The following is a 26,755-nucleotide window of genomic DNA, read 5'->3' as shown; positions in this document are numbered from 1 at the left end:
CAGGATAGGGAGTTCACTAGGGATTCATAGACTTTGGCCAGGATAGGGAGTTCACTAGGGATTCATAGACTTTGGCCAGGATAGGGAGTTCACTAGAGATTCATAGACTTTGGCCAGGATAGGGAGTTTAGAGAGAGGACGAATGTTATTAGCATCTGAGGGATCTCCACCCTTTAGCAGTGGGAGGACATAAGCTGATTTCCAAATGCTGGGTATGGAATTGGTCAAGAGACTCAGTTGAAAATGTGAGCCACAGGTTCAGTAATAATACCAGCTGCTATCTTTAAGAGGTAGGGATCCAGGTTGTCTGGACCTGCAGACTTTTTACTGTCTATTGCCTTTAGTGCTTTATAGACCTCAGCCCTAAGTCTACGGGCAGTCCTACAGGTATGTCCAGCATAAGAAACAGGCTCAAAGTTAAAATGGTTCACATGAGGGCCTATATCATAGTTGACTGTAACAGAGCTGACATTAGAGGCCTGGGCCCCACCATTATGAAAACTGAACCAGCAGATATGATGTGTTAAAAAACCCTATAATATCAGCTTTATCCTTCACTTCAATAGAATCCATTATGGAATGGTGAGGAAGGTCAGAGGATACATTAGAACCTGACACTGATTTGATTAGCTTCCAGAACTTGGTAGGGTTGTTTAGGTTCTCTGTGACTGCATTTAAATAGTCATCTGATTTGAACTTCCTGATCAATCCTGTGCATTTGTTTCTTAGTGCTCTGAAGGAGGCCCAGTCAACAGGAGCATTTATATGTCTCGCTTGAGCCCAACAGACGTTTCTTGTTTGTAATATAATCCTGCCAAGTTATCTGAAAACCAGGGAATGTCCCTTCCACTGATTCTAACTGGCAGGTTCACATGTCATCCAGTGTTGAATGTTCTGGTTAAAGTTTGAAGTCAGACTGGATTCGAGGACACACTGACAACGTATCTGTGACACGGTGTGATTCTGTAGCAGCTGATCTTGTGACTTCCTACAAGCCACTCTGGCTGTTGTTCCCAGAACATTTGGTGCTGTGTGATTATTATTGTGTATAAGGGCCTTTTCAGAGAAGGCATTTTACTTTGCTTCTGTTCTGGACGTGCCCTCCCCGAATTCTTGTAATGAACCGGATTGATCTTGATTGATTTTATCAACGACCACTCTCCTTTTTTTAATTCACCTGCAAATTTCCGTTACCATCTGTCACAGTATTTCTCACTAGTGGTCCTAAACTGTTTTACAGACTGCAGTAAACTGGAAGAGAGACTACCACGATGATGGCATTACTCTCTGGCACTCCCCTGGTCCACCTGTGCCTGCTGGCCTGGTCTCACCTGGGCCTGTCAGAGGTCTCCAACTGCCGCCAGGGGACCATCCAGGGGACCATCCAGGGGACCACCCAGGGTACCATCCAGGGGACAACCCAGGGGACCACCCAGGGGACCACCCAGAGGACTATCCAGAGGACAACCCAGGGGACCATCCAGGGGACCACCCAGGGACAACCCAGGGGACCACCCATGGGACCACCCAGGGACCACCCAGGGGACCACCCAGAGGACCATCCAGAGGACAACCCAGGGGACCACCCAGGGACCATCCAGGGTACCATCCAGGGGACCATCCAGGGGACCATCCAGGGGACCATCCAGGGGACCACCCAGGGGACCACCCAGAGGACCATCCAGAGGACAACCCAGGGGACCACCCAGGGACCATCCAGGGTACCATCCAGGGGACCATCCAGGGGACCATCCAGGGGACCACCCAGGGGACCACCCAGAGGACCATCCAGAGGACCACCCAGGGGACCATCCAGGGGACCACCCAGGGACAACCCAGGGGACCACACAGGGGACCATCCAGGGGACCACCCAGGGACCATCCAGGGGACCATCCAGAGGACAACCCAGGGGACCATCCAGAGGACAACCCAGGGGACCACCCAGAGACCACCCAGAGACCACCCAGGGGACCACCCAGGGGACCACCCAGGGGACCACCCAGAGACCATCCAGGGGACCATCCAGGGGACCATCCAGGGGTGCAACAACGCTGCCTTTGTTCCTGGCCACAGCCTAGTGGTCCAGGGCTTCGACTAAGTCACGCTGCGGCTCGAAGGGGCCTACGTGATCCACTCCCAGAGCTACTTGACCACCACATCCAACTACTGTACCCTGTGTGAGAACCAGCTGCAACAGGTTTCAGAAGATGCCCCTCTCTGTGTAGGAGTGGTTGGTCAACAGAATCTGCAGTCAGGAGCACTCCAGTTTTGCCTATACCTCTGTCAGCTCCTTAGTGGGGAGCGTCTCCTCTGTGATAACGAATGACTGGAGGACGGACGACAGTGGGGCTGGCAGCCTTCAGCCGGAGGGAAGCAAGTCTTCAGTGTCCGGCCAGAGTGGACAAGTCCCTCTTCTCACTGTAACAGCTGCTCCTACTGCAGCAGGATCACGTATAATAGTCTGTCACATGAGAGAATAGAGCTGGTGTGGATGTGAGAGCATCCAAGAGAGATACGTGTTTGTTATAAGAATTTGTGACAGAAGTTGATTTAACAGTAGGATTTGTTTTAAATGTGTTTAAAGCATATTTACAGCATGTATTATGCATGTTCACAGCATGTATAAAGGATGTTTACAGCATGTTTACAGCATGTATAAAGGATGTTTACAGCATGTTTACAGCATGTTCACAGCATGTATAAAGCATGTATAAAGCATGTTTAAAGCATGTTTACAGCATGTTTACAGCATGTTTACAGCATGTATAAAGCATGTTTAAAGCATGTTTACAGCATGTTTAAAGGATGTTTACAGCATGTTTACAGCATGTTTACAGCATGTATAAAGGATGTTTACAGCATGTATAAAGGATGTTTACAGCATGTATAAAGGATGTTTACAGCATGTTTACAGCATGTTTACAGCATGTATAAAGCATGTTTAAAGCATGTTTACAGCATGTATAAAGGATGTTTAAAGCATGTTTACAGCATGTATAAAGGATGTTTACAGCATGTTTAAAGCATGTTTACAGCATGTATAAAGCATGTTTACAGCATGTTTACAGCATGTATAAAGGATGTTTACAGCATGTTTACAGCATGTATAAAGGATGTTTAAAGCATGTTTACAGCATGTATAAAGCATGTTTAAAGCATGTTTACAGCATGTATAAAGCATGTTTACAGCATGTTTACAGCATGTATAAAGGATGTTTAAAGCATGTTTACAGCATGTATAAAGGATGTTTAAAGCATGTTTACAGCATGTATAAAGCATGTTTAAAGCATGTTTACAGCATGTATAAAGCATGTTTACAGCATGTTTACAGCATGTATAAAGGATGTTTACAGCATGTTTACAGCATGTTCACAGCATGTATAAAGCATGTTTAAAGCATGTTTACAGCATGTATAAAGCATGTTTAAAGCATGTTTACAGCATGTATAAAGCATGTTTAAAGCATGTTTACAGCATGTATAAAGCATGTTTACAGCATGTTTACAGCATGTATAAAGGATGTTTAAAGCATGTTTACAGCATGTATAAAGGATGTTTACAGCATGTTCACAGCATGTTCACAGCATGTATAAAGCATGTTTACAGCATGTTTACAGCATGTTTACAGCATGTTTAAAGGATGTTTACAGCATGTTTACAGCATGTTTAAAGGATGTTTACAGCATGTTTACAGCATGTTTAAAGGATGTTTACAGCATGTTTACAGCATGTATAAAGGATGTTTACAGCATGTTTACAGCATGTTTAAAGGATGTTTACAGCATGTTTACAGCATGTTTACAGCATGTTTAAAGGATGTTTACAGCATGTATAAAGGATGTTTACAGCATGTATAAAGGATGTTTACAGCATGTATAAAGGATGTTTACAGCATGTTTACAGCATGTTTACAGCATGTTTACAGCATGTTTAAAGGATGTTTACAGCATGTTTACAGCATGTATAAAGGATGTTTACAGCATGTATAAAGGATGTTTACAGCATGTATAAAGGATGTTTACAGCATGTTTACAGCATGTTTACAGCATGTTTAAAGGATGTTTACAGCATGTTTACAGCATGTATAAAGGATGTTTACAGCATGTATAAAGGATGTTTACAGCATGTATAAAGGATGTTTACAGCATGTTTACAGCATGTATAAAGCATGTTTAAAGCATGTTTACAGCATGTATAAAGGATGTTTAAAGCATGTTTACAGCATGTATAAAGGATGTTTACAGCATGTTTACAGCATGTTCACAGCATGTATAAAGCATGTTTAAAGCATGTTTACAGCATGTTTACAGCATGTATAAAGCATGTTTAAAGCATGTTTACAGCATGTTTACAGCATGTATAAAGGATGTTTACAGCATGTTTACAGCATGTTTAAAGGATGTTTACAGCATGTTTACAGCATGTTTAAAGGATGTTTACAGCATGTTTACAGCATGTATAAAGGATGTTTACAGCATGTTTACAGCATGTTTAAAGGATGTTTACAGCATGTTTACAGCATGTTTAAAGGATGTTTACAGCATGTTTACAGCATGTATAAAGGATGTTTACAGCATGTTTACAGCATGTTTAAAGGATGTTTACAGCATGTTTACAGCATGTTTACAGCATGTTTACAGCATGTTTACAGCATGTATAAAGGATGTTTACAGCATGTATAAAGGATGTTTACAGCATGTTTACAGCATGTTTACAGCATGTTTAAAGCATGTTTAAAGCATGTTTACAGCATGTTTAAAGGATGTTTACAGCATGTTTACAGCATGTATAAAGGATGTTTACAGCATGTATAAAGGATGTTTACAGCATGTTTACAGCATGTTTACAGCATGTATAAAGCATGTTTAAAGCATGTTTACATGTTTACAGCATGTATAAAGGATGTTTACAGCATGTTTACAGCATGTTTACAGCATGTATAAAGCATGTTTAAAGCATGTTTACAGCATGTATAAAGGATGTTTAAAGCATGTTTACAGCATGTATAAAGGATGTTTACAGCATGTTTACAGCATGTTTACAGCATGTATAAAGGATGTTTACAGCATGTATAAAGGATGTTTACAGCATGTATAAAGGATGTTTACAGCATGTTTACAGCATGTTCACAGCATGTATAAAGGATGTTTACAGCATGTATAAAGCATGTTTACAGCATGTTTAAAGGATGTTTACAGCATGTATAAAGGATGTTTACAGCATGTATAAAGGATGTTTACAGCATGTATAAAGGATGTTTACAGCATGTTTACAGCATGTATAAAGCATGTTTAAAGCATGTTTACAGCATGTATAAAGGATGTTTAAAGCATGTTTACAGCATGTATAAAGGATGTTTACAGCATGTTTACAGCATGTTCACAGCATGTATAAAGCATGTTTACAGCATGTTTACAGCATGTATAAAGCATGTTTAAAGCATGTTTACAGCATGTATAAAGGATGTTTACAGCATGTATAAAGCATGTATAAAGCATGTTTACAGCCTGTATAAAGCATGTTCACAGCATGTTTACAGCATGTATAAAGCATGTTTAAAGCATGTTTACAGCATGTTTACAGCATGTATAAAGCATGTTTACAGCATGTTTACAGCATGTATAAAGGATGTTTAAATCTGTTTTTTGGATTGTAAACTATTATATTATTGTGGAGAGACAATATATATATATATATATATATATATATATTTACTCTTAACTTCTTTAGGCGACCCTGGGAGGAGGGCTGAAGAGTGTGACCTCCGTCCACACCTGCTTGGCCACCCTCAACAAGGTGTCTGTCTGTGAGGTGAGGAACTGTGTGCGTCACAGGAGACTGCTGAGGGGAGGACGGCTTGTAATGATGGCCGTGTTGAGTAGCTGGTGCAGGACGTTCCTCAGTAATAGGGGCAGTGTGTCAAGACACTCCTGGGGATTCCTAAATCACATGACCGAGGTGACAGGGGGAAACGGTTGGCAGGGTCAGGTGTCCATGTTTAGAAATGATTCTGTGGGCTTCTACGACCGGTTGAATAGCCTAGCATCTGGGTCAACCTAGACAATGGCACTTACTCTCTCCTCCCTCTGCACACACTGGTGGCTGACGTCAAGTGTAACCAATGCAGACCCTCTGTTAACTAAGGTGCAAGTCTCATATAGTAAATGAAAGACACACGTTTCTCTGTCTGCCTTAATTCAGCCACTTTCAATGTTTCCTCTTTCAACTCACTCTGGTACTGAATGGGATCATAAAATGATGTACACTTTTACACTGAGTGTACAAAACATTAAGAACACCTTCCTAATATTGAGTTGCCCGCATTTTGCCCTCAGAACGGCCTCAATTCGTCAGGGGTCATGGACTCTACAAGGTGTTGAAAGCATTCCACAGGGATGCTGGCCCATGTTGACTCCAATGCTTCCACAAGCTGTGTCAAGTTGGCTGGATGTCCTTTGGGTGGTGGACCATTCTTGAAATGCATGGGAAATTGTTGAGTGTGAAAAACCCAGCTGTGTTGCAGTTCTTGACACAAACCAGGGCGCCTGGCACCTACTACCATACCCCGTTCAAAGGCACTTAAATATTTTGTCTTGCCCATTCACCCTCTGAATGGTACACATTCACAATCCATGTCTCGATTGTCTCAAGACTTAAAAATCCTTCTTTAACCTGTCTCCTCCACTTCATCTACACTGATTGAAGTGGATTTAACTAATTATATCATTAAGGAATCATAGCTTCCACCTGGATTCACCTGGTCAGTCTATGTCATGAACAGAGATGTTCATAATGTTTTGTACACTCAGTTTACTTAAATAAAAACAAAGCTAAATCAATCAGAAGAAGAAGAATTTATTATGTAGCAAGTAGGTCCTATTCCCCATCACACGAGAACTACATGCTGCAACATCTGGTACAGCTAAAGGATAACTGAGGACAACATTTCTCTCTAGTGGTTAAAATGCTACATTACAGAAATCCTTTCATTCATTTTCATGAATCATTTTCATGAATCATTTTCATGAATCATTTTTCATGAATCATTTTTCATGAATGTTATCCTACATTGTTATCAGTGTTGTAAAGTACTTTAAGTAAAAAATAATTTTAAAGTACTACTCAATTATGAGAATTGAATACAACATCAAATGGTTCAAAGGTCAAATTGTATATATTATTATCCCACTGTAATCTGTCACTATTACTCTCTTGTGGACAGAGAACGTAACAATTCAAACAAGATTATAGTTCTGGATTAACTGCAATTTTTCACTGATTCCCCCTCTAGTTTGGGGAGGGGTAGTATTGGTCACATTTATCACCAGTCAGGTGTTTGTCACAAGTTAATGTGTAAGAGAAAGTGAAACTCCCATTACTGAGTGCACAGCTATGCCCGTGACTCCCCTGCTCCAGGTTTACTGAACACCCACCCTGGAGGTCATCGTCACGTCCCCCTGGGTCCTTATCCCACACCTGGAGCTCTAGAGAGGACTGGGTGTTTACATAGTCAAAGTTGAAATGTGTATGCCAAAGTGGATCATAGGTAGTGATCCAGCGGGTCTGCCTGTGCTGACCTGAACACCACAGTTTAACGTAACCCTCCGGTTCGGCCATCCCATCACCCCTAAGACTAAACCCACGGTCCACAAAGACTGTTAGTTTGCCTCTCCCTGCCAACAGGGGGCAGCAATCAGCAGAGAGGTTAGGTGAATCCCTGCATGCTTGATTCTCTGTCTTTTTTCTCTTAATCCCTTTGTCGATCACATACCGACTAATAGCTGTTTGTAGATCAACTCTCGTCTGATTGTCATCAACCAGTTGATATAGAGGCTGCAGGGAGAAGGATACCATTTCCGGAAACTCATTTAGGCTTTTCATCCATTTTAAGAAACTATCTATGTTAGCTTTTCTCATAGAAGCAACTCCATTTAAGGTTTTTCCACCGTTCACCTCCGTGTGGTGACTTAAGAAGCCCATGCTGTACCCTGTTGCACTGTCAGAGTTGGTAGCGACCTTGGAACATTGTCCACCCAAAAGATTTAGCCCTAAGTCCACGGGCAGTCCGACAGGTATGTCCAAATCCAACCCCATACTCAGACATGTTTCCACGTCGGACACAAAGACCTTGTTTAGGGCTGCTAGACAGGTGCGGATGGCAGTCACCCTCTTCATCATCCCTCCAAGGTCTCCGTCACTGATGTAGTGGGTTCCGTAGGTATCAATGATGTCCTTGTACGCCTCACTGTTGGATGTGTAATGGTGTGGCAGAGAAGCTATGCGTCGCTGGAAATCCAGGCTAAGTGGGGGTTTACTGGGCACACTGAAACTGAAAGAGGGTTAGAGTGGCTGTTAACTGGGCAGCTATAAGAAATGTACAAATCTCCTATATATCAGGGGGCACAATTCAGGCTCTACAGTTTCACAGTCCTGCTGGTTTTCATTTCTCCCTGGTATGTAATTGATCAAATAATATTTCTGATTGGCTGGAGAGCAAGTCTGATCCCTCCCTGGAAAGGATGTCTCTGCTTAATAAAAGGTAATGCTGAAAAATCTGCATGACTGTGACCCTCAGAGCTGTGAACGCCTGCTTAGAATTTGCCAAGTGAATACTAAAAAAGGACAACTTATATTGAACTTGTTGATGGGATAAATTAATCCAAGGAGGAACTATATATACATTATTGCTCTCTAGGAAACAGCAAATATACATGACCTCACAGACATCATGATACATGGCCTGACCTGTAGACAGAGCAGGTCAATTGTTGAAATGAGAAGGAAGACTTGTCTGCATTTGAGTGTGCGGATGCAAAGCCGTGCACCTTGGACTTGCTGCCTGCTAACTGCAGGTCTACATTCTCCAGTTTTAGCCCGGCCTTCCAGTCATTCTCTATAAACAAGGCTATGTCATCCACAAGAGAGCTGACAGAGTAATAGTAGGAACTCAGAGTCGTCCTCTTGCAGTCACTTTCGGCCCTCCAGTCCTTCATATGCAAGGGGAGTTTCTGAAGCTCACCTCCCATAAGTGGGTTCACACATACCATGCAGGAGTTAGCCAAGTAACTATTGACATCAAACACAGAGGCCCGTTTTTGTCTCAGTGTTACAATATCATAGCCCATCCCAGCCAGTTTGTAGCCAGGCACAAAGGAACAATTGGCGCATTCTTCTGGGGTCCCTAGACGACAGGTGAACACTCCATCCAGGCGAGACAGAGCCAGGAAACACAGGAACACCAGGTGAAACACGGGAGAGAGGACGACTGATGCTGTCATCGTTGTCACTCCTGATTGGTCAGTCTAGAAGAGAGGATTTCAATAACGAAGGTTGTCACTCTCCTTTTTTATTCTACAAGTGAGAAAAAGGTTCTGCTGAGGAAGGTGATCGTTTTGATTCCACTCTCTTCTACGATACTTCCCACAACACAACTACTATTACTTTAGTCTTTTAGACCAGAACTCTTAGTTTAAAATAAAAAAGTAGTTCATTTTAGACAGTATATTGTTTTTAAAATACATTTAGCTCAAACGTTTAGATTTATGACACATCTACTATTAATATGATATGATCTATGTTCCTTCTTTCCCCAGTTGTCCTATGGCTGTCAATACTTACAAACGCAAAATCCACAGCAGATCTCTCTGTTCTTTCATGTCCAAATGAAATGATCTCTGTACCCACCAGCTCTCAGAGTAAACAAAGACTGGCTCCTTATCGTGTTAAAAACTGCATGGTGGGAAACTGGGTTTATGCATTGATTCTACATATCTGGCAAACCAGCAGGAAAAATACAATTAACAATGATTAACTGTAGTATAGAGTAATGATGCGCATGACAGACATCATAAAGCAAAAAACTGCTACGTTTTCACCAGCAAAACTATCAGCAGTCACTTACAGAGCTGAATCAGTTTTTGTTGTTGTGTGTAAATCTCCTGTTGAAAATGCTTTCTGTACTTGGCCCAAACTCTATCCACTTGTATCCAGTTTGATTTATTCTCACAGTGGTAAGATCTCATCAAATCTCTTCTATTGAATCTATTGATTCGACAGAGGGTACGATATTATCTGTTTTCATATTGTTTGTGATCTAACTAGGGTCAATGATACACATCTGGGGCTTCAAAATAAATATCCAGACGCCTGCTGTAAACAGTGGAATGTTTGTTCAAAATAAATTAATAATCACAAAAGTGGGACATAGACATTGATGTCTAATTTAACAACAAAAAAATAAAAAATTGCGTTGATTCCCAAAGATGTGGTTATAACTTTAGAGACTTTACTGATCATTTTCTGGACCATCCTCATGTGCATTGTGTTTTTCATGGGCATGGCAAATGTGGTTTTTCAACATAACATGTTTTTCATGGGCATAGCAAACATGGTTTTTCAAGATAACATGTTTTTCATGGGCATAGCAAACATGGTTTTTCAAGATAACATGTTTTTCATGGGCATAGCAAACATGGTTTTTCAAGATAACATGTTTTTCATGGGCATGGCAAACGTGGTTTTTCAACATAACATGTTTTTCATAGGCATGGAAAATCAAACTCTCTGAGGGCATTGGCCTGCAGGACATCTCCATGTCAAAATGCAACCCTGAGTAGGTCAGTTGGAGAATTTATTCTACCTTATTCGCATATTACCCAGAGTGCCTTTCGAGTGAATTGTAGTTAACACCCATGACTGTATTTGTTAGTGGCAGAGATATGCTTGTTTATTCAATGATTTTCAGTACTGTAGCCTTCACCAAGTGAGTGTTTAAGGGAACATGTTATCTTTAAAATTTTACTCTTTATGAAAATACATTACATGTATCATAAGGCCTTTCTTTGTGGGGCTAGTTACACCCTAACGCAGTGGTCTGAAACTCCTGGTTTACAGGTCACATCAAACCTGCAAGTCACATTATGCTGGCTTGCAAAGTGATGTGTTATTTCTATTGGAATCCAGCACAAAGTGAAGATATCCAACAATTTGAACTTCTAATTCACCTGCAACCAGTATTCAGAATGACTGCCAGGGAAGATTGTTTACTGACCACAGGAGGCTACTGAGGGGAGGACGGCTCATAATAAATGGCTGGAGCGGAGTGAATGGAATGGTATTGAAAACATGGAAACGTGTTCGATGCCGTTCCATTTATGCCGCTCCAGCCATTACTATGAGCCCGTCCTCCCCAATTAAGGTGCCACCAGCCGTCTGTGTTATTGAGACTAGATAATTGATATAGACTGGAACAGCCATCTCAGTAACGGGTTACAATAAGTCCATTTACTAACAGACTACATTTGTTTTGATAAAGGTATGCTATTTATTGTGTAGCATGATTAATCAACCAATCAAAGTAGATGCAAAAACACAGGTATTGAAACAAACAACCTGCTGGTAAGTAGGACAATGAAAAGGCTGTTTTGAACAAACAGGAATATTTTACTGAACAAACTTGTTGAAATTCAACTGACTTTGAGCAGAGTTTGTTGAGTAAACACACATTAGCTCAGTGTTTGTCCTTTTGAAGTCCACTCAACTCAGAATAACGCTGATTAAGCAATTGCTGTGTGTGTGTGTGTGTGTGTGTGTGTGTGTGTGTGTGTGTGTGTGTGTGTGTGTGTGTGTGTGTGTGTGTGTGTGTGTGTGTGTGTGTGTGTGTGTGTGTGTGTGTGTGTGTGTGTGTGTGTGTGTGTGTGTGTGTGTGTGTGTGTGTGTGTGTGTGTGTGCGCGTACATGTGCGTACATGCCTTTGGCAAACAAGGTGGAAACTACAGACATGATGAGATATTCATCTTATATTAGATCTGACACGAAGACGTTACAGGACAGGAGAAAGATATATAGATTTTACCAAAAGGCAGGGAAATCCTGAACAGATCAATAGTTATTTTATATATAATGTAAGATTGTAAAAAAGTTTAACAAAAAGTTAAAAGGCATGGACTACATACTAACGGTTAAAATTGACAATTGTGTCAAGTTCATTCATAAAAATGTTAAACAGAATGCAGACTCCTGTACGTTGTGAAGAATCTAATGGAACCTTTAATGAGGAAATGTCTGAAAATACACTTTTGGAAATATGACTCATAACTGAGATTAGGTTCCTCCTCAAAGGATAAAATATCACTGATTGCCAGGTCACCGTAATCCGCCTCTCGATTGATTCCCCTCTAATTTGGGATGGGGACACAGTGGTCACTCCTCTCTAGTTTGGGATGGAGACACAGAGGTCACTCCCCTCTAGTTTGGGATGGAGACACAGTGGTCACTCCCCTCTAGTTTGGGATGGAGACACAGCGGTCACTCCTCTCTAGTTTGGGATGGAGACACAGAGGTCACTCCTCTCTAGTTTGGGATGGAGACACAGCGGTCACTCCCCTCTAGTTTGGGATGGAGACACAGCGGTCACTCCTCTCTAGTTTGGGATGGGGACACAGCGGTCACTCCCCTCTAGTTTGGGATGGAGACACAGCGGTCACTCCCCTCTAGTTTGGGATGGGGACACAGCGGTCACTCCCCTCTAGTTTGGGATGGAGACACAGTGGTCACTCCCCTCTAGTTTGGGATGGAGACACAGCGGTCACTCCCCTCTAGTTTGGGATGGAGACACAGCGGTCACTCCTCTCTAGTTTGGGATGGGGACACAGCGGTCACTCCTCTCTAGTTTGGGATGGGGACACAGCGGTCACTCCCCTCTAGTTTGGGATGGAGACACAGCGGTCACTCCCCTCTAGTTTGGGATGGAGACACAGTGGTCACTCCTCTCTAGTTTGGGATGGAGACACAGTGGTCACTCCTCTCTAGTTTGGGATGGAGACACAGCGGTCACTCCTCTCTAGTTTGGGATGGAGACACAGTGGTCACTCCCCTCTAGTTTGGGATGGAGACACAGCGGTCACTCCTCTCTAGTTTGGGATGGAGACACAGTGGTCACTCCTCTCTAGTTTGGGATGGAGACACAGCGGTCACACTTAGGAGCAGTCAGGTGTTTGTCACAAGTTAATGTGAGGGAGAATGAGAAAGTACCATGGTTCAGTCCACAGTGATGATAATGGTTCCCATGCTGTATGTTTATAGTGCCCCCACCCAGGTGGTCATGGACATTTAGATCCTTCTCCCATACCCGGAGCATTAGATGGTGATGGGTATTTACATTGCCAAAGTGGATCATAGGTAGTACACCTGTCTGTGTTGATTTCCATTCCACAATTTGACGTAACCCTCTGGTTCGGCCCACCCATTACCCCTTATACTGAACCCACGGTCCACAAAGACAGTCAGTCTGCCTCTCCCTACCAACAGAGGGCAGCAATCAGGAGTCTTGTTTTTCTCAATCCCATTGGCTATCACATTCTGACGAGTAGCTGCTTGTAGATTATCCCTCACCTTAGTGTCAGAAAACAAGTCACGCAGAGGGAGAACAGTGAAGGATAGGATGTCTGGGATCCTTTGTAGACTATTCAGACATTTTTTGAAGCCTTCAGAGTCTGGTTTGGTCAAATCAAATTAAATCAATTGAATCAAATACATGTTTAGCAGATGTTATTGTGGGTGTAGCTGAACGTTTTTTTGTTCCTAGCTCCAACAGTGCAATAAATATCTAACAATACACAACAATACACACAAGTCTAAAAGTAAAAGAATGGCATTTTGAAATATATAAATATTTGGACGAGCAATGTCGGAGTCCGGAAAACTATAGTTTGTTAACAATAAATTTGTGGAGTGGTTGAAAAACGAGTTTTAATGACTCCAACCTAAGTGTATGTAAACTTCCAACTTCAACTGTATATTTTATGTCCCCCCCACTTCTAAAACCAAAGTTACGCCCCTGGCTGTAGATGTCCTAAAGTGTGCTCAAGGTGATGCGCTGGGCTGGGCTGACAGCACCACCCTCTGAAGAGCCCTGCAGTTACGGACGGTGAAATTGCCGTACCAGGCGGTGATACAGCCTTATGCTCTCAGTCGTGCATCTGTAAAAGTTTGTGTGGGTCTTAGGGCCCAAGCCGAATTTATTCTGCCTCCTGTGGTTAAAGAGGTGCTGTTGTGCCTCCTTCACCATGCTGTCTGTGATGTGTACGCTGAGGAACTTGTTCACCTTATCCACTGCGGTCCCGTTGATGTGGATAGGGGCGTGCTCCCTCTGATGTCTCCTGAAGTCGATGATCAGCTCCTTCATTTTGTTGACATTGAGGGAGAGGTTATTTTCCTGGCACCACTCCGCCAGGGCCCTCACCTCCTCCCTGTAGGTTGTCTCGTCATTGTTGCTAATCAGGCCTACCACTGTTGTGTCAACTGCAAACTTCATAACTGAGTTGGAGGCGTGCATGACCACGCATTCACGAGTACAGGAGGGGGCTGAGCACGGACCTTTGTGAGGCCCCAGTGTTGAGGATCATTGTAGTGGAGGTGTTGTTGCCTACCTTCACCACCTGGGGGCAGTCCATCAGGAAGTCCAGGGTGGGGTTCAGACCCAGGTCCCCGAGCTTAATGAAGAGCTTGGAGGGTACTATGGTGTTAAACGCTGAACTGTAGTCAATGAACAGAGTTCTTACATAGGTATTCCTCTTGTCCAGATGGGATAGGGCAGTGTGCAGTGTGATGGCTGATTGCATCATCCATGGATCTATTGGCACAGTATGCAAATTGCAGTGGGTCAGCCCTCCCCACCTGACACCTCAGTGCTGTGGCTCAGGAAACCCTTGTCATAACCTGTAATACTGTCTTCATTATAAAGACCTTTGAACCCTGCCCACTCAACACATTTAACAACCCCATGCCATCAGACAACCCCATACTAAGACATGTCTGCACCTGGGACACAGAGACCTGGTTCAGGGTGGCCAAGCAGGTGCGGATTCCAGTCACCCTCTTCATTCACCCCCCAAGGTCCACCAGGTGAATGTAGTGGGTTCCATAAGTGTCAATGAACTGCTGGTACGGCTCACTGCTGTTGGACGTGTACTCCTTTGTGAGAGAAGCTATGTACTGCTGGTGGGTCTACTGGAATCTAGGAGATGGAAAAGAGCAAGGGTACTGTGAGGGTGGATGGTGTTGACATGGTACTGTGAGGGTGGATGGTGTTGACATGTTACTGTGAGGGTGGGTGGTGTTGACAGGGTACTGTGAGGGTGGATGTTGTTGACATGTAACTGTGTGGGTGTGTGGTATTGACAGGGTACTGTGAGGGTGGGTATTGTTGACAGGGTACTGTGAGGGTAGGTGTTGTTGACATGGTACTGTGAGGGTAGGTGGTGTTGACAGGGTACTGTGAGGGTAGGTGTTGTTGACATGGTACTGTGAGGGAGGGTGTTGTTGACAGGGAACTGTGAGGTTGGGTGTTGTAGACAGGGTACTGTGAGGGTAGGTGTTGTTGACATGGTACTGTGAGGGTAGGTGGTGTTGACAGGGTACTGTGAGGGTAGGTGTTGTTGACATGGTACTGTGAGGGTGGGTGTTGTTGACATGGTACTGTGAGGGTGGGTGTTGTTGACATGGTACTGTGAGGGAGGGTGTTGTTGACATGGTACTGTGAGGGAGGGTGTTGTTGACAGGGAACTGTGAGGTTGGGTGTTGTAGACAGGGTACTGTGAGGGAGGGTGTTGTTGACAGGGTACTGTGAGGGTAGGTGTTGTTGACATGGTACTGTGAGGGAGGGTGTTGTTGACAGGGAACTGTGAGGTTGGGTGTTGTAGACAGGGTACTGTGAGGGTGGGTGTTGTTGACAGGGTACTGTGAGGGTGGGTGTTCTATCCACACACAGTGATCTCTGTGTCCTCCTCCCCTCTTTTTATAGGAAAGGAACAAAAGCACTAAACTTAGTGTTATCCTCCTTCTCAAGATAGCAAATGTTTGAGCTTTAATTTTATCTCAATGTTTAGCTGCACAATACAATGTGCAGATGAGAATGACAGTGTTGTTTTTATTCTTTTCAGATTATTAATAGGATAGTGTGTAAGGACCGACGCCGGACAGGAGAAGCAGGTACGGGGAGTCAAACATTTAATAGGGAACAGACATAGAACACGACAGGAACAGCGTCAGCACACGGGTAAACAAGGACATATGACAAACATCAGTCCCGAAGCAGGGAACAGAGCTAGGGAACAGACAGATATAGGGAAGGCAATAACACAAGTAATGGAGTTCAGCTGAGTCAAATGAGTACAGATGCGCGTGACGGAGAAAGGCAGGTGTGCGTACTGCTGGTGGCTTGATTGCGTAATCCTGGAGAGCCTGGCGCCCTCGAGTGCCAGCGGCAGGAAGAGCGGGAACAGGCGTGACAGTACCCCCCCCCCCTCCCCCCTCCCTCCTAGGGGCGCCACCCGGCATCCCGCCTGGGCGAGCCGGCCGAGACATGGGCGCTGGGCAAGCAGGCTGGGAGAGGGGGAAGAAGAGCGGGAAGAAGAGCGGGAGGAAGACTGGGAGGAAGAGCGGAAGCACGCGTGACATAATGTGTCAGTGTTTACAGAATGCCACAGTGAGAAGGGTTTATCATATCGTAGAGCATGTTTTTTCTTTGTCATTATGGAGTATTGTGTGTAGATTGATGAGCGGGGGGGACGGGACGATTTAATCCATTTTAGAATAAGGCTGTAAAGTTTCAAAACGTGGAAAACGCCCACCAGAGCTCTTTCCAGAGAATTGAATGTTCATTTGTCTACCATAAGCCGAGAATTTGTCAGTATGTTCAACCGGCCTCACAACTGCAGCCCACGCGTAACCACACCAGCCCAGGACCTCCACATCCGTCTTCTTCACCTGCGGGATCATCTGAGACCAGCCACCCGGACAGCTGATGAAACTGTGGGTTTGCACAAATGAAGAATTTCTCCACAAACTGTCAGAAACCATCTCAGGGAATCTCACCTGCGTGCTCGTCGTCCTCACCAGGGTCTTGACCTGACTGCTGTTCCGCGTCGTAACCAACTGCGGAACCAACTTCAGTGGGCAAATGCTCACCTTTGATGGCCACTGGCAAGCTGGAGAAGTGTGCTCATCACGGCTGTACCGGGCAGATGGTAGACGGCGTGTATGATGTCGTGTGTGCGAGCGATTTGCTGATGTCAACGTTGTGAACAGAGTGCCCCATGGTGGCGGTGGGGTTTATGGTGTGGGCAGGCAAAAGCTACGGACAACTAACACAACTGCATTTTATCAATGGCAATTTGAATGCACAGAGATACTCTGATGAGATCCTGAGGCCCATTGTTGTGCTATTCATCCGTTGCGAACACCTCATGTTTCAGCATGATAATGCACAGCCCCATGTCACAAGGATCTGTACACAATTACTGGAAGCTGAAAAAGTCCCAGCATACTCACCAGACATGTCACCCATTGAGCACGTTTAGGATGCTCTGGATTGACGTGTACAACAGTGTGTTCCAGTTCCTGACAATATCCAGCGACTTCGGACAGCCATTGAGGAGGATTGGGACAACATTCCACAGGCCACAATCAACAGTCTGATCAACTCTATGTGAGGGAGATACAGTATGTCGCGCTGCATGAGTCAAATAGTAGTCACACCAAATACTGACTGATTTTCTGATCCACACTCACAGATACATATCTGTATTCCCAGTCATGTAAAATCCATAGATTAGGGCATAATGAATACTTAAATTGACTGATTTCCTATGATCTGTAACTCAATAAACTCTGTTGTATGTTGCATTTATATTTTTGTTCAGTGTATGTTACAGAGACATTTAACATTGTTGGAGACATGAATGTGGGTTGTACTCAACTCGTTACACAGTGAACTATGGGTAACATTACACTCTTTGTGGTTACAATGTATAATTACAAAAGTATATTCATTCATTTTCATGAATCGTAGGATGTTCTTAAAGGCGAAATGAAGAAAAGAAGAAAAGAAAACAAACATGAAATGGTTCAGTAATATTGTGGCTCCCCTGCTCCAGGTTTACAGAACACCCCCCCTGGAGGTCATCGTCACGTTCCCCTGGGTCCTTATCCCACACCTGGAGCTCTAGAGAGGACTGGGTGTTTACATAGTCAAAGTTGAAATGTGTATGCCAAAGTGGATCATAGGTAGTGATCCAGCGGGTCTGCCTGTGCTGACCTGAACACCCCAGTTTGACGTAACCCTCCGGTTCAGCCATCCCATCACCCCTTAGACTAAATCCACGGTCCACATACTGTCGACTGTTAGTTGCCTCTTCCTGTCTGCAGGGGGCAGCAATCAGCAGAGAGGTTGGGTGAACTCACCAGACAGGTTGGGTGAACTCACCAGACAGGTTAAGTGAACTCACCACACATATTGTCTGTTCTATTTTGTTTTTCTCAATCCCGCTGTCTATCACATATTGACTAAATAGCAGCTCTGTGAATATCACTCACCTTATTGTCATTAACCGACCCATACAGAGGATACAGCGAGAAGGACATGATGTCTGGAAACCTTTTAAGACTGTTCCGACTTTTAATTTGCAAACAAATTATAAATATTAGGCTGTTTAAAAATGGGGTATGCTTTATGCAGTTTATTTACCGTTTAGCAAAATGTGAAAAATAACATTTATATATATATATATTACATGTGTTCTTCCTCTCCCCATTGTTAAATTACTTTTAATACTCACAGATCTTCAGTATCTCGGTGCTCTCTGTCTCATTTCTCACCACAAAATGATCTGTGCTCTTTGTCTCTCTCATAAAGGGTGCACAGACTCTAAACAGCTGTAGGTAGTTATCTTATCAGGATATAAGCTACATGAGTCCAAAGGTTACATCATCACATATTTAACTACAGTATACCTCAAGATCAAAAGCACAAATGTACATGATGAAAAGATACAATGTTTAACCCAGTGCATGTAGCCTAATGGTGGTGGGACTGTTGATGGTATAGATCTACAGAATGCCACTTCAAGGAGGACAAAGGGCTGTCCTGAGTAGTCTGTATGGTGAGAGGATAGAAGCTGTTATCAGTAATAGTAGTCTGTATAGTGAGAGGATAGAAGCTGGTATCAGTAATAGTAGTCTGTATGGTGAGAGGATAGAAGCTGTTATCAGTAATAGTAGTCTGTATGGTGAGAGGATAGAAGCTGTTATCAGTAATAGTAGTCTGTATAGTGAGAGGATAGAAGCTGGTATCAGTGGTAGTAGTCTGTATGGTGAGAGGATAGAAGCTGGTATCAGTAATAGTAGTCTGTATAGTGAGAGGATAGAAGCTGGTATCAGTGGTAGTAGTCTGTATGGTGAGAGGATAGAAGCTGGTATCAGTAATAGTAGTCTGTATAGTGAGAGGATAGAAGCTGGTATCAGTAATAGTAGTCTGTATGGTGAGAGGATAGAAGCTGGTATCAGTGGTAGTAGTCTGTATGGTGAGAGGATAGAAGCTGGTATCAGTAATAGTAGTCTGCATGGTGAGAGGATAGAAGCTGGTATCAGTAATAGTAGTCTGCATGGTGAGAGGATAGAAGCTGGTATCAGTGGTAGTAGTCTGTATGGTGAGAGGATAGAAGCTGGTATCAGTAATAGTAGTCTGTATGGTGAGAGGATAGAAGCTGGTATCAATAATGGTAGTAGTCTGTATGGTGAGAGGATAGAAGATGGTATCAGTAATAGTAGTAGTAGTCTGCTTGGTGAGAGGATATTTGATTTGGTTTAGATTTGATTAAGATTGCTTTTAGTCCACCAAAGGCTAGTCTTCCAAGACTCCCCCAAAAATAAAAATAAATTTAAAAAAGCTAAGTGAAAACACAAACAGAGATCCACGTTCCCAAAATGTTTACATATTACGAGTTACACCCCCTAGCTAGGATAGTGGCTGGTTTCTAACAGACAATTCATGTATGTGTCCAGTCATAAGTTATTAAAGGGGAATATCAGAACAATCTTTTGGTATTTCAGTGATGATGTGGCTGGAGACATGTTGCTTCTTGAAAGTCCAATATCTTGACAACTTGACTGCTGACATGCAACACATTTTGAGACTGTGTTAAGAGTGTCCAACCGGCCTGCTGGAACTAGGTCATAGTAAATCAAATTGGCTTAAAGGCACATAACACCAGTAATGCAAAATCAGGGTAAAATAATAGACCATTTTATTTGTCAAGTTCCCTGCACACAAGCTATATTAAATGTGTGAAGGTGAGGAAGATGATAAACGTTATGAAAAGCCTCACCCTAATCTAAAATAGAAATTGTTCATTATAAAAACAAAAGTCAACAAGTATGAAAAAATTTGATATATGTACAAAATGCATATTTACAAGATAGTAAAGCGTTAAACCCACAAAACATACACTGTTTATATCACAGGGTTGTGGTGATGTAAAATCTCAATAACTCATGTAAAATCTGAATCCTAATCATAACATCTGCCCCCTAGTGTCAATCAGTAATTCCCTTAATGCGGTTTTGAAAAGTTAAAGGATTACAAGTAAATGTACAGGTGGCATGTCAAATAAAATGTGAGACACTATGTTATGTGTTTAACTAAAGCATTTACAGACCATGTCAAAACTCCCTTTGATTCTGATCAATTTCGTGTGTCAAAATTACGTGTAGATTGTTTTACTTTGATGTGACTGGAACTATGATAAGTAGATCAATACCAGCAGACTGTCAGGGGGTCTATGATACGCAGATCAATACCAGCAGACTGTCAGGGGGTCTATGATAAGCAGATCAATACCAGCATCCTGTCAGTGGGAACTATGATACGCAGATCAATACCAGCAGACTGTCAGGGGGTCAGAATCTACTCCATCACATTCACCAATGTTAAAATAGGCTGACACGTCTTTCCAATTACAGACGAGAGTATAGATAAGCGACATGTCATCTGCATTGTAGAAAGAGAGTTCCTTGGTAGCACAATTTAGGTATAGCCCTATCTTTCGAGGTGTATCACTAAAAGTGATTTGTTTTTCGGTATCCATACCGTGAATAGTATATTTTCGATTTCTGTACCTGAGACGCATTGTTTTTGAACCAAAAAGTTCAAACCAAAACCCCCCCTGAACATTTTTAACTCCCAGTTCCCAGAAAGCCCCAGTTCCCACTTCTATTTCCCAGCAGTGTTGTCCAGTGCTGAACCTACTGTTACTCACTGCTTTTGATTGTTGTGATTGACGTCGAGCTGAATGAGCTAAAAAAGCTGATTCCGCATTTCTGGGAGTACAAAACACACTGCGTCTGTCATTGGAGATAGTCAGTTTCTGACTCACTGTTTGTAGTGTGAGTCTCTCTGGTAGAGGGTTGATTACCTGCAGCATCTCCTTCCACACAAAGAACTGCAGGTGAGACTCATAGGGCCCCAGAGAGAAGGAGACCGGTGTCACCTTGAGGTCATCTACCCTGGACTTGTATGGACGCTCCTTGGTGGCGTCCTCAGTCGTGTCCTCCCCATGACGTTCTGGTGGTGGCATGTCCCTGTCCTTCAGTGCCTCAGATAAGCCCATGTCATTCCACCACTGAAGGAAACCCTCACTGTCTGGGATGTCTCGAGCAGATTTCATCATCACCTCCTTCTCTTTCCTCTTTGACAGTATCAACTCCATACTCTCTAAATTCCCTCTCATCTTCTTCAAGGTCTTCTCTTCTTTCTCCTGCAACACATTCTTTATCTGTTCTTCCCTCTTCTTCAGAAACTGCCGCATCTCTTCAAACTGGCTGCTGATTTGACTCCTCAGCCGACAGGACTTAGTCTTGGTTTTTGTCATCTCTTCTTCCTGTTGTTTGGCCAGGTGCTCCACGGAGCTGTTGTCACGAGTGAGGAACTGAATGGCCTCATCTAGTTCCCGCCTCCTAGCTAAGGCTGCCTCTTTGATAGGTTTAAACTTATGCCCGTCATGCTTCTCCCCGTCCCGGCATATGATGCAAACCAACTGTTGGTCTTCCTCACAGAATAGTTTCAGTTTCTCGTCATGGTCATGACACAACCAGTCAGTCCCCTTTGAAAAAATAAGCGTAATGAATTATAATGATATTATTTTCTCCATAACATCCCGAATAAAGCATACAAAACACAGGTAGTAAATGAAATGTACAAAAATGCTGACTTATAATATATTTTCCGTAAAGGTTGCTGGTTCGAATCCTCGAGCCGACTAGGTGAAAAATATGTCCATGTGCCCATGAGCAAGCAATTTTCTCCTGTAAGTTTCTCTGGATAAAAGCATTTGCTAAAATGTGAAATGTAAAAAACTCACCCCTGTCTTCTCATCGCGTACTGCTTCCTCTTTAGCTTTGTTGGCCAAGCTCTTCAGAATGTGGTTTGTTGAGAGGTTTCCCTCAGCTGTTGAGATTCTAGCCCGGCAATGAGGACACATGTTCTGTGTTCTCCGAAAGTTTGTAAAACATTGTCGACAAAATGAGTGACCGCAGGAGAGGCTAACTGGATCAGTGAAGAGAGAGAGACACACAGAACAGGTTAGTTCCTCTATGTACGCAGTAGACGCCATCTCTCACACCGGATCCTTACCTAAGCCTGTGTTAAAATGAGGAAACAGCTTTCAGTTTCACATCTATCCATCGTGGTTGTGAAACACTTTAACCACACCCTCTATACGTGTACATTCAGCTCAACAGACACAGAGACAGACTAATCTACAAATCACCTTGCATCATAAATAACTACTCAATATTATTTGTAGATCATTCAGTCGGTCACAATTTACCCATGGTACATCACAGCTTTGATGCACAACCAGAAATCCAGGTATCTGAAAGTAGCAACGAAGTAAAGAAGTCCAACATCACACCCTACTGGTTAATCAGTGCAGAGATATGAGATAGGCTTCAGGCCTTGGTGTTAATGTCTAGGCTTCAGACCTTGGTGTTAATGTCTAGTCTTCAGACCTTGGTGTTAATGTCTAGGCTTCAGGCCTTGGTGTTAATGTCTAGGCTTCAGGCCTTGGTGTTAATGTCTAGGCTTCAGGCCTTGGTGTTAATGTCTAGGCTTCAGGCCTTGGAGTGTGGTGTCAGGAAAATAACCTCACACTCAACGTCAACAAAACAAAGGAGATGATTGTGGACTTCAGGAAACAGCAGAGGGAGCACCCCCCTATCCACATCGACGGGTCAGTAGTGGAGAAGGTGGAAAGTTTTAAGTTCCTCGGTGTACACATCACGGACAAACTGAATTGGTCCACCCACACAGACAGCGTTGTGAAGAAGGCGCAGCAGCGCCTCTTCAACCTCAGGAGGCTGAAGAAATTCGGCTTGTCACCAAAAGCACTCACAAACTTCTACAGATGCACAATCGAGAGCATCCTGTCGGGCTGTATCACCGCCTGGTACGGCAACTGCTCCGCCCACAACCGTAAGGCTCTCCAGAGGGTAGTGAGGTCTGCAGAACGCATCACCGGGGGCAAACTACCTGCCCTCCAGGACACCTACACCACCCGATGTCACAGGAAGGCCATAAAGATCATCAAGGACAACAACCACCCAAGCCACTGCCTGTTCACCCCGCTATCATCCAGAAGGCGAGGTCAGTACAGGTGCATCAAAGCAGGGACCGAGAGACTGAAAAACAGCTTCTATCTCAAGGCCATCAGACTGTTAAACAGCCACCACTAACATTTAGCGGCCGCTGCCAACATACTGACTCAACTCCAGCCACTTTAAAAATGGGAATTGATGGAAATTATGTAAAAATGTACCACTAGCCACTTTAAACAATGCCACTTAATATAATGTTTACATACCCTACATTACCCATCTCATATGTATATACTGTACTCTATATCATCTACTGCATCTTGCCATCTTTATGTAATACATGTACCACTAGCCACTTTAAACTATGCCACTTTATGTTTACATACCCTACAGTACTCATCTCATATGTATATACCGTACTCTATACCATCTACTGCATCTTGCCATGCCGTTCTGTACCACCACTCATTCATATATCTTTATGTACATATTCTTTATCCCTTTACACTTGTGTGTGTGTATAAGGTAGTAGTTGTGGAATTGTTAGGTTAGATTACTTGTTGGTTATTACTGCATTGTCGGAACTAGAAGCACAAGCATTTCGCTACACTCGCATTAACATCTGCTAACCATGTGTATGTGACTAATAAAATTTGATTTGATTTGATTTGATTTGATTTGATTTAATGTCTAGTCTTCAGACCTTGGTGTTAATGTCTAGGCTTCAGACCTTGGTGTTAATGTCTAGTCTTCAGACCTTGGTGTTAATGTCTAGTCTTCAGACCTTGGTGTTAATGTCTACGCTTCAGGCCTTGGTGTTAATGTCTAGTCTTCAGACCTTGGTGTTAATGTCTAGGCTTCAGGCCTTGGTGTTAATGTCTACGCTTCAGGCCTTGGTGTTAATGTCTAGTCTTCAGACCTTGGTGTTAATGTCTAGGCTTCAGGCCTTGGCGTTAATGTCTAGGCTTCAGACTTAGGTGTTAATGTCTAGGCTTCAGGCCTTGGTGTTAATGTCTAGGCTTCAGGCCTTGGTGTTAATGTCTAGTCTTCAGGCCTTGGTGTTAATGTCTAGGCTTCAGGCCTTGGTGTTAATGTCTAGTCTTCAGAACTTGGTGTTAATGTCTAGGCTTCAGACCTTGGTGTTAATGTCTACGCTTCAGGCCTTGGTGTTAATGTCTACGCTTCAGACCTTGGTGTTAATGTCTAGGCTTCAGGCCTTGGTGTTAATGTCTAGTCTTCAGACCTTGGTGTTTATGTCTAGGCTTCAGGCCTTGGTGTTAATGTCTAGGCTTCAGGCCTTGGTGTTAATGTCTAGTCTTCAGACCTTGGTGTTAATGTCTAGGCTTCAGGCCTTGGTGTTAATGTCTAGGCTTCAGACCTTGGTGTTAATGTCTAGGCTTCAGGCCTTGGTGTTAATGTCTAGTCTTCAGACCTTGGTGTTAATGTCTAGGCTTCAGGCCTTGGTGTTAATGTCTAGGCTTCAGCCAGAGGCTGTGTTACACAGCAAACATACAGGAGGACAAACATACAGGAGGCCCCAAAATCCTTTTTACCAGTGTGTTCCTTTCATGTGTAAACCTACCTAACTAACAGGACAGTGATAAGGGTGAGATAATTAACATGACAGTGATAAGGGAGAGATAATGTACATGACAGTGATAAAGGGATAGATAATTAACATGACAGTGATAAAGGGAGCGATAATTAACATGACAGTGATAAAGGGAGAGATAATTAACATGACAGTGATAAAGGGAGAGATCATTAACATGACAGTGATAAGGGAGAGATAATTAACATGACAGTGATACGGGGAGCGATAATTAACATGACAGTGATAAAGGGAGAGATAATTAACATGACAGTGATACGGGGAGAGATAATTAACATGACAGTGATAAAGGGAGAGATAATTAACATGACAGTGATAAGGGAGAGATAATTAACATGACAGTGATAAGGGATATATAATTGACATGACAGTGATAAGGGAGCGATAATTAACATGACAGTGATAAAGGGAGAGATAATTAACATGACAGTGATAAAGGGAGAGATAATTAACATGACAGTGATAAAGGGAGAGATAATTAACATGACAGTGATACAGGGAGAGATAATTAACATGGCAGTGATAAAGGGAGAGATAATTAACATGACAGTGATAAGGGAGAGATAATTAACATGACAGTGATAAAGGGAGAGATAATTAACATGTCAGTGATAAAGGGAGAGATAATTAACATGACAGTGATAAAGGGAGAGATAATTAACAGACAGTGATACAGGGAGAGATAATTAACATGACAGTGTTAAAGGAGAGATAATTAACATGACAGTGATAAAGGGCGAGATAATTAACATGACAGTGATAAGGGAGAGATAATTAACATGACAGTGATAAGGGAGCGATAATAAACATGACAGTGATACGGGAGAGATAATTAACATGACAGTGATAAGGGGAGAGATCATTAACATGACAGTGATAAGGGAGCGATAATTAACATGATAGTGACAAGGGAGAGATAATTAACATGACAGTGATAAGGGAGAGATCATTAACATGACAGTGATAAGGGAGAGATAATTAACATGACAGTGATAAAGGGAGAGATAATTAACATGACAGTGATAAAGGGAGAGATAATTAACATGACAGTGATAAAGGGAGAGATCATTAACATGACAGTAATAAGGGAGAGATAATTAACATGACAGTGATAAGGGAGAGATAATTAACATGACAGTGATAAAGGGAGCGATAATTAACATGACAGTGATAAAGGGAGCGATAATTAACATGACAGTGATAAAGGGAGAGATAATTAACATGACAGTGATAAAGGGAGAGATCATTAACATGACAGTGATAAGGGAGAGATAATTAACATGACAGTGATACGGGGAGAGATAATTAACATGACAGTGATAAAGGGAGAGATAATTAACATGACAGTGATACGGGGAGAGATAATTAACATGACTGTGATAAAGGGAGAGATAATTAACATGACTGTGATAAAGGGAGAGATAATTAACATGACAGTGATAAAGGGAGAGATAATTAACATGACAGTGATAAGGGAGAGATAATTAACATGACAGTGATAAAGGGAGCGATAATTAACATGACAGTGATAAAGGGAGAGATAATTAACATGACAGTGATACGGGGAGAGATAATTAACATGACAGTGACAAAGGGAGAGATAATTAACATGACAGTGATAAGGGAGAGATAATTAACATGACAGTGATAAGGGATATATAATTGACATGACAGTGATAAGGGAGCGATAATTAACATGACAGTGATAAAG

At 42.8% G+C, this 26,755-nt stretch overlaps 2 protein-coding genes across 3 annotated transcripts; both read right to left on the bottom strand.

Annotated features, from left to right (window-relative positions):
- Positions 1–6,841: 6,841 nt before the first annotated feature.
- Positions 6,842–9,729, bottom strand: LOC139543038 (perforin-1-like). 2 transcript variants are annotated; one of them, XM_071349146.1, is made up of 3 exons: positions 9,621–9,729; positions 8,748–9,304; positions 6,842–8,331 (listed from the first exon to the last, which is right to left on the bottom strand). In XM_071349146.1, the coding sequence occupies exons 2-3, from the start codon at positions 9,278–9,280 to the stop codon at positions 7,290–7,292; spliced, it is 1,575 nt and encodes a 524-aa protein (XP_071205247.1). In that variant the 5' UTR covers positions 9,281–9,304; positions 9,621–9,729; the 3' UTR covers positions 6,842–7,289. The 2 variants fall into 2 exon arrangements, with proteins under 2 accessions (XP_071205247.1, XP_071205248.1); XM_071349147.1 differs by having other exon boundaries at positions 8,748–9,353; positions 9,621–9,696.
- Positions 9,730–20,063: 10,334 nt separating this feature from the next.
- LOC139543037 (nuclear factor 7, brain-like) lies at positions 20,064–22,521 on the bottom strand. The gene is made up of 2 exons (XM_071349145.1): positions 22,199–22,521; positions 20,064–21,940 (listed from the first exon to the last, which is right to left on the bottom strand). Exons 1-2 carry the CDS (start codon positions 22,448–22,450, stop codon positions 20,714–20,716), a joined length of 1,479 nt encoding a protein of 492 aa, XP_071205246.1. The 5' UTR covers positions 22,451–22,521; the 3' UTR covers positions 20,064–20,713.
- Between the last annotated feature and the right edge of the window lie 4,234 nt (positions 22,522–26,755).

The sequence above is a fragment of the Salvelinus alpinus genome, chromosome 17 (assembly GCF_045679555.1).
Source record: "Salvelinus alpinus chromosome 17, SLU_Salpinus.1, whole genome shotgun sequence".
In the NCBI taxonomy this organism is placed as follows: Eukaryota; Metazoa; Chordata; class Actinopteri; order Salmoniformes; family Salmonidae; genus Salvelinus; species Salvelinus alpinus.
The sequence above is the reverse complement of the archived record's forward strand: the minus strand, read 5'-3'. Positions and strand labels throughout refer to the sequence as shown.

What these genes read in the sequence shown, in the direction of transcription:
- LOC139543038 (XM_071349146.1), bottom strand. Translation starts at nt 9,280, where the DNA reads ATGACAGCATCAGTCGTCCTCTCTCCCGTGTTTCACCTGGTGTTCCTG. An exon ending in TTGACCTGCTCTGTCTACAG is followed by an intron (nt 8,332 to 8,747) that starts GTCAGGCCATGT and finishes ACCCTCTTTCAG; the next exon opens with TTTCAGTGTGCCCAGTAAAC.
- LOC139543037 (XM_071349145.1), bottom strand. Translation starts at nt 22,450, where the DNA reads ATGGCGTCTACTGCGTACATAGAGGAACTAACCTGTTCTGTGTGTCTC. An exon ending in TACGCGATGAGAAGACAGGG is followed by an intron (nt 21,941 to 22,198) that starts GTGAGTTTTTTA and finishes ATTTTTTCAAAG; the next exon opens with GGGACTGACTGGTTGTGTCA.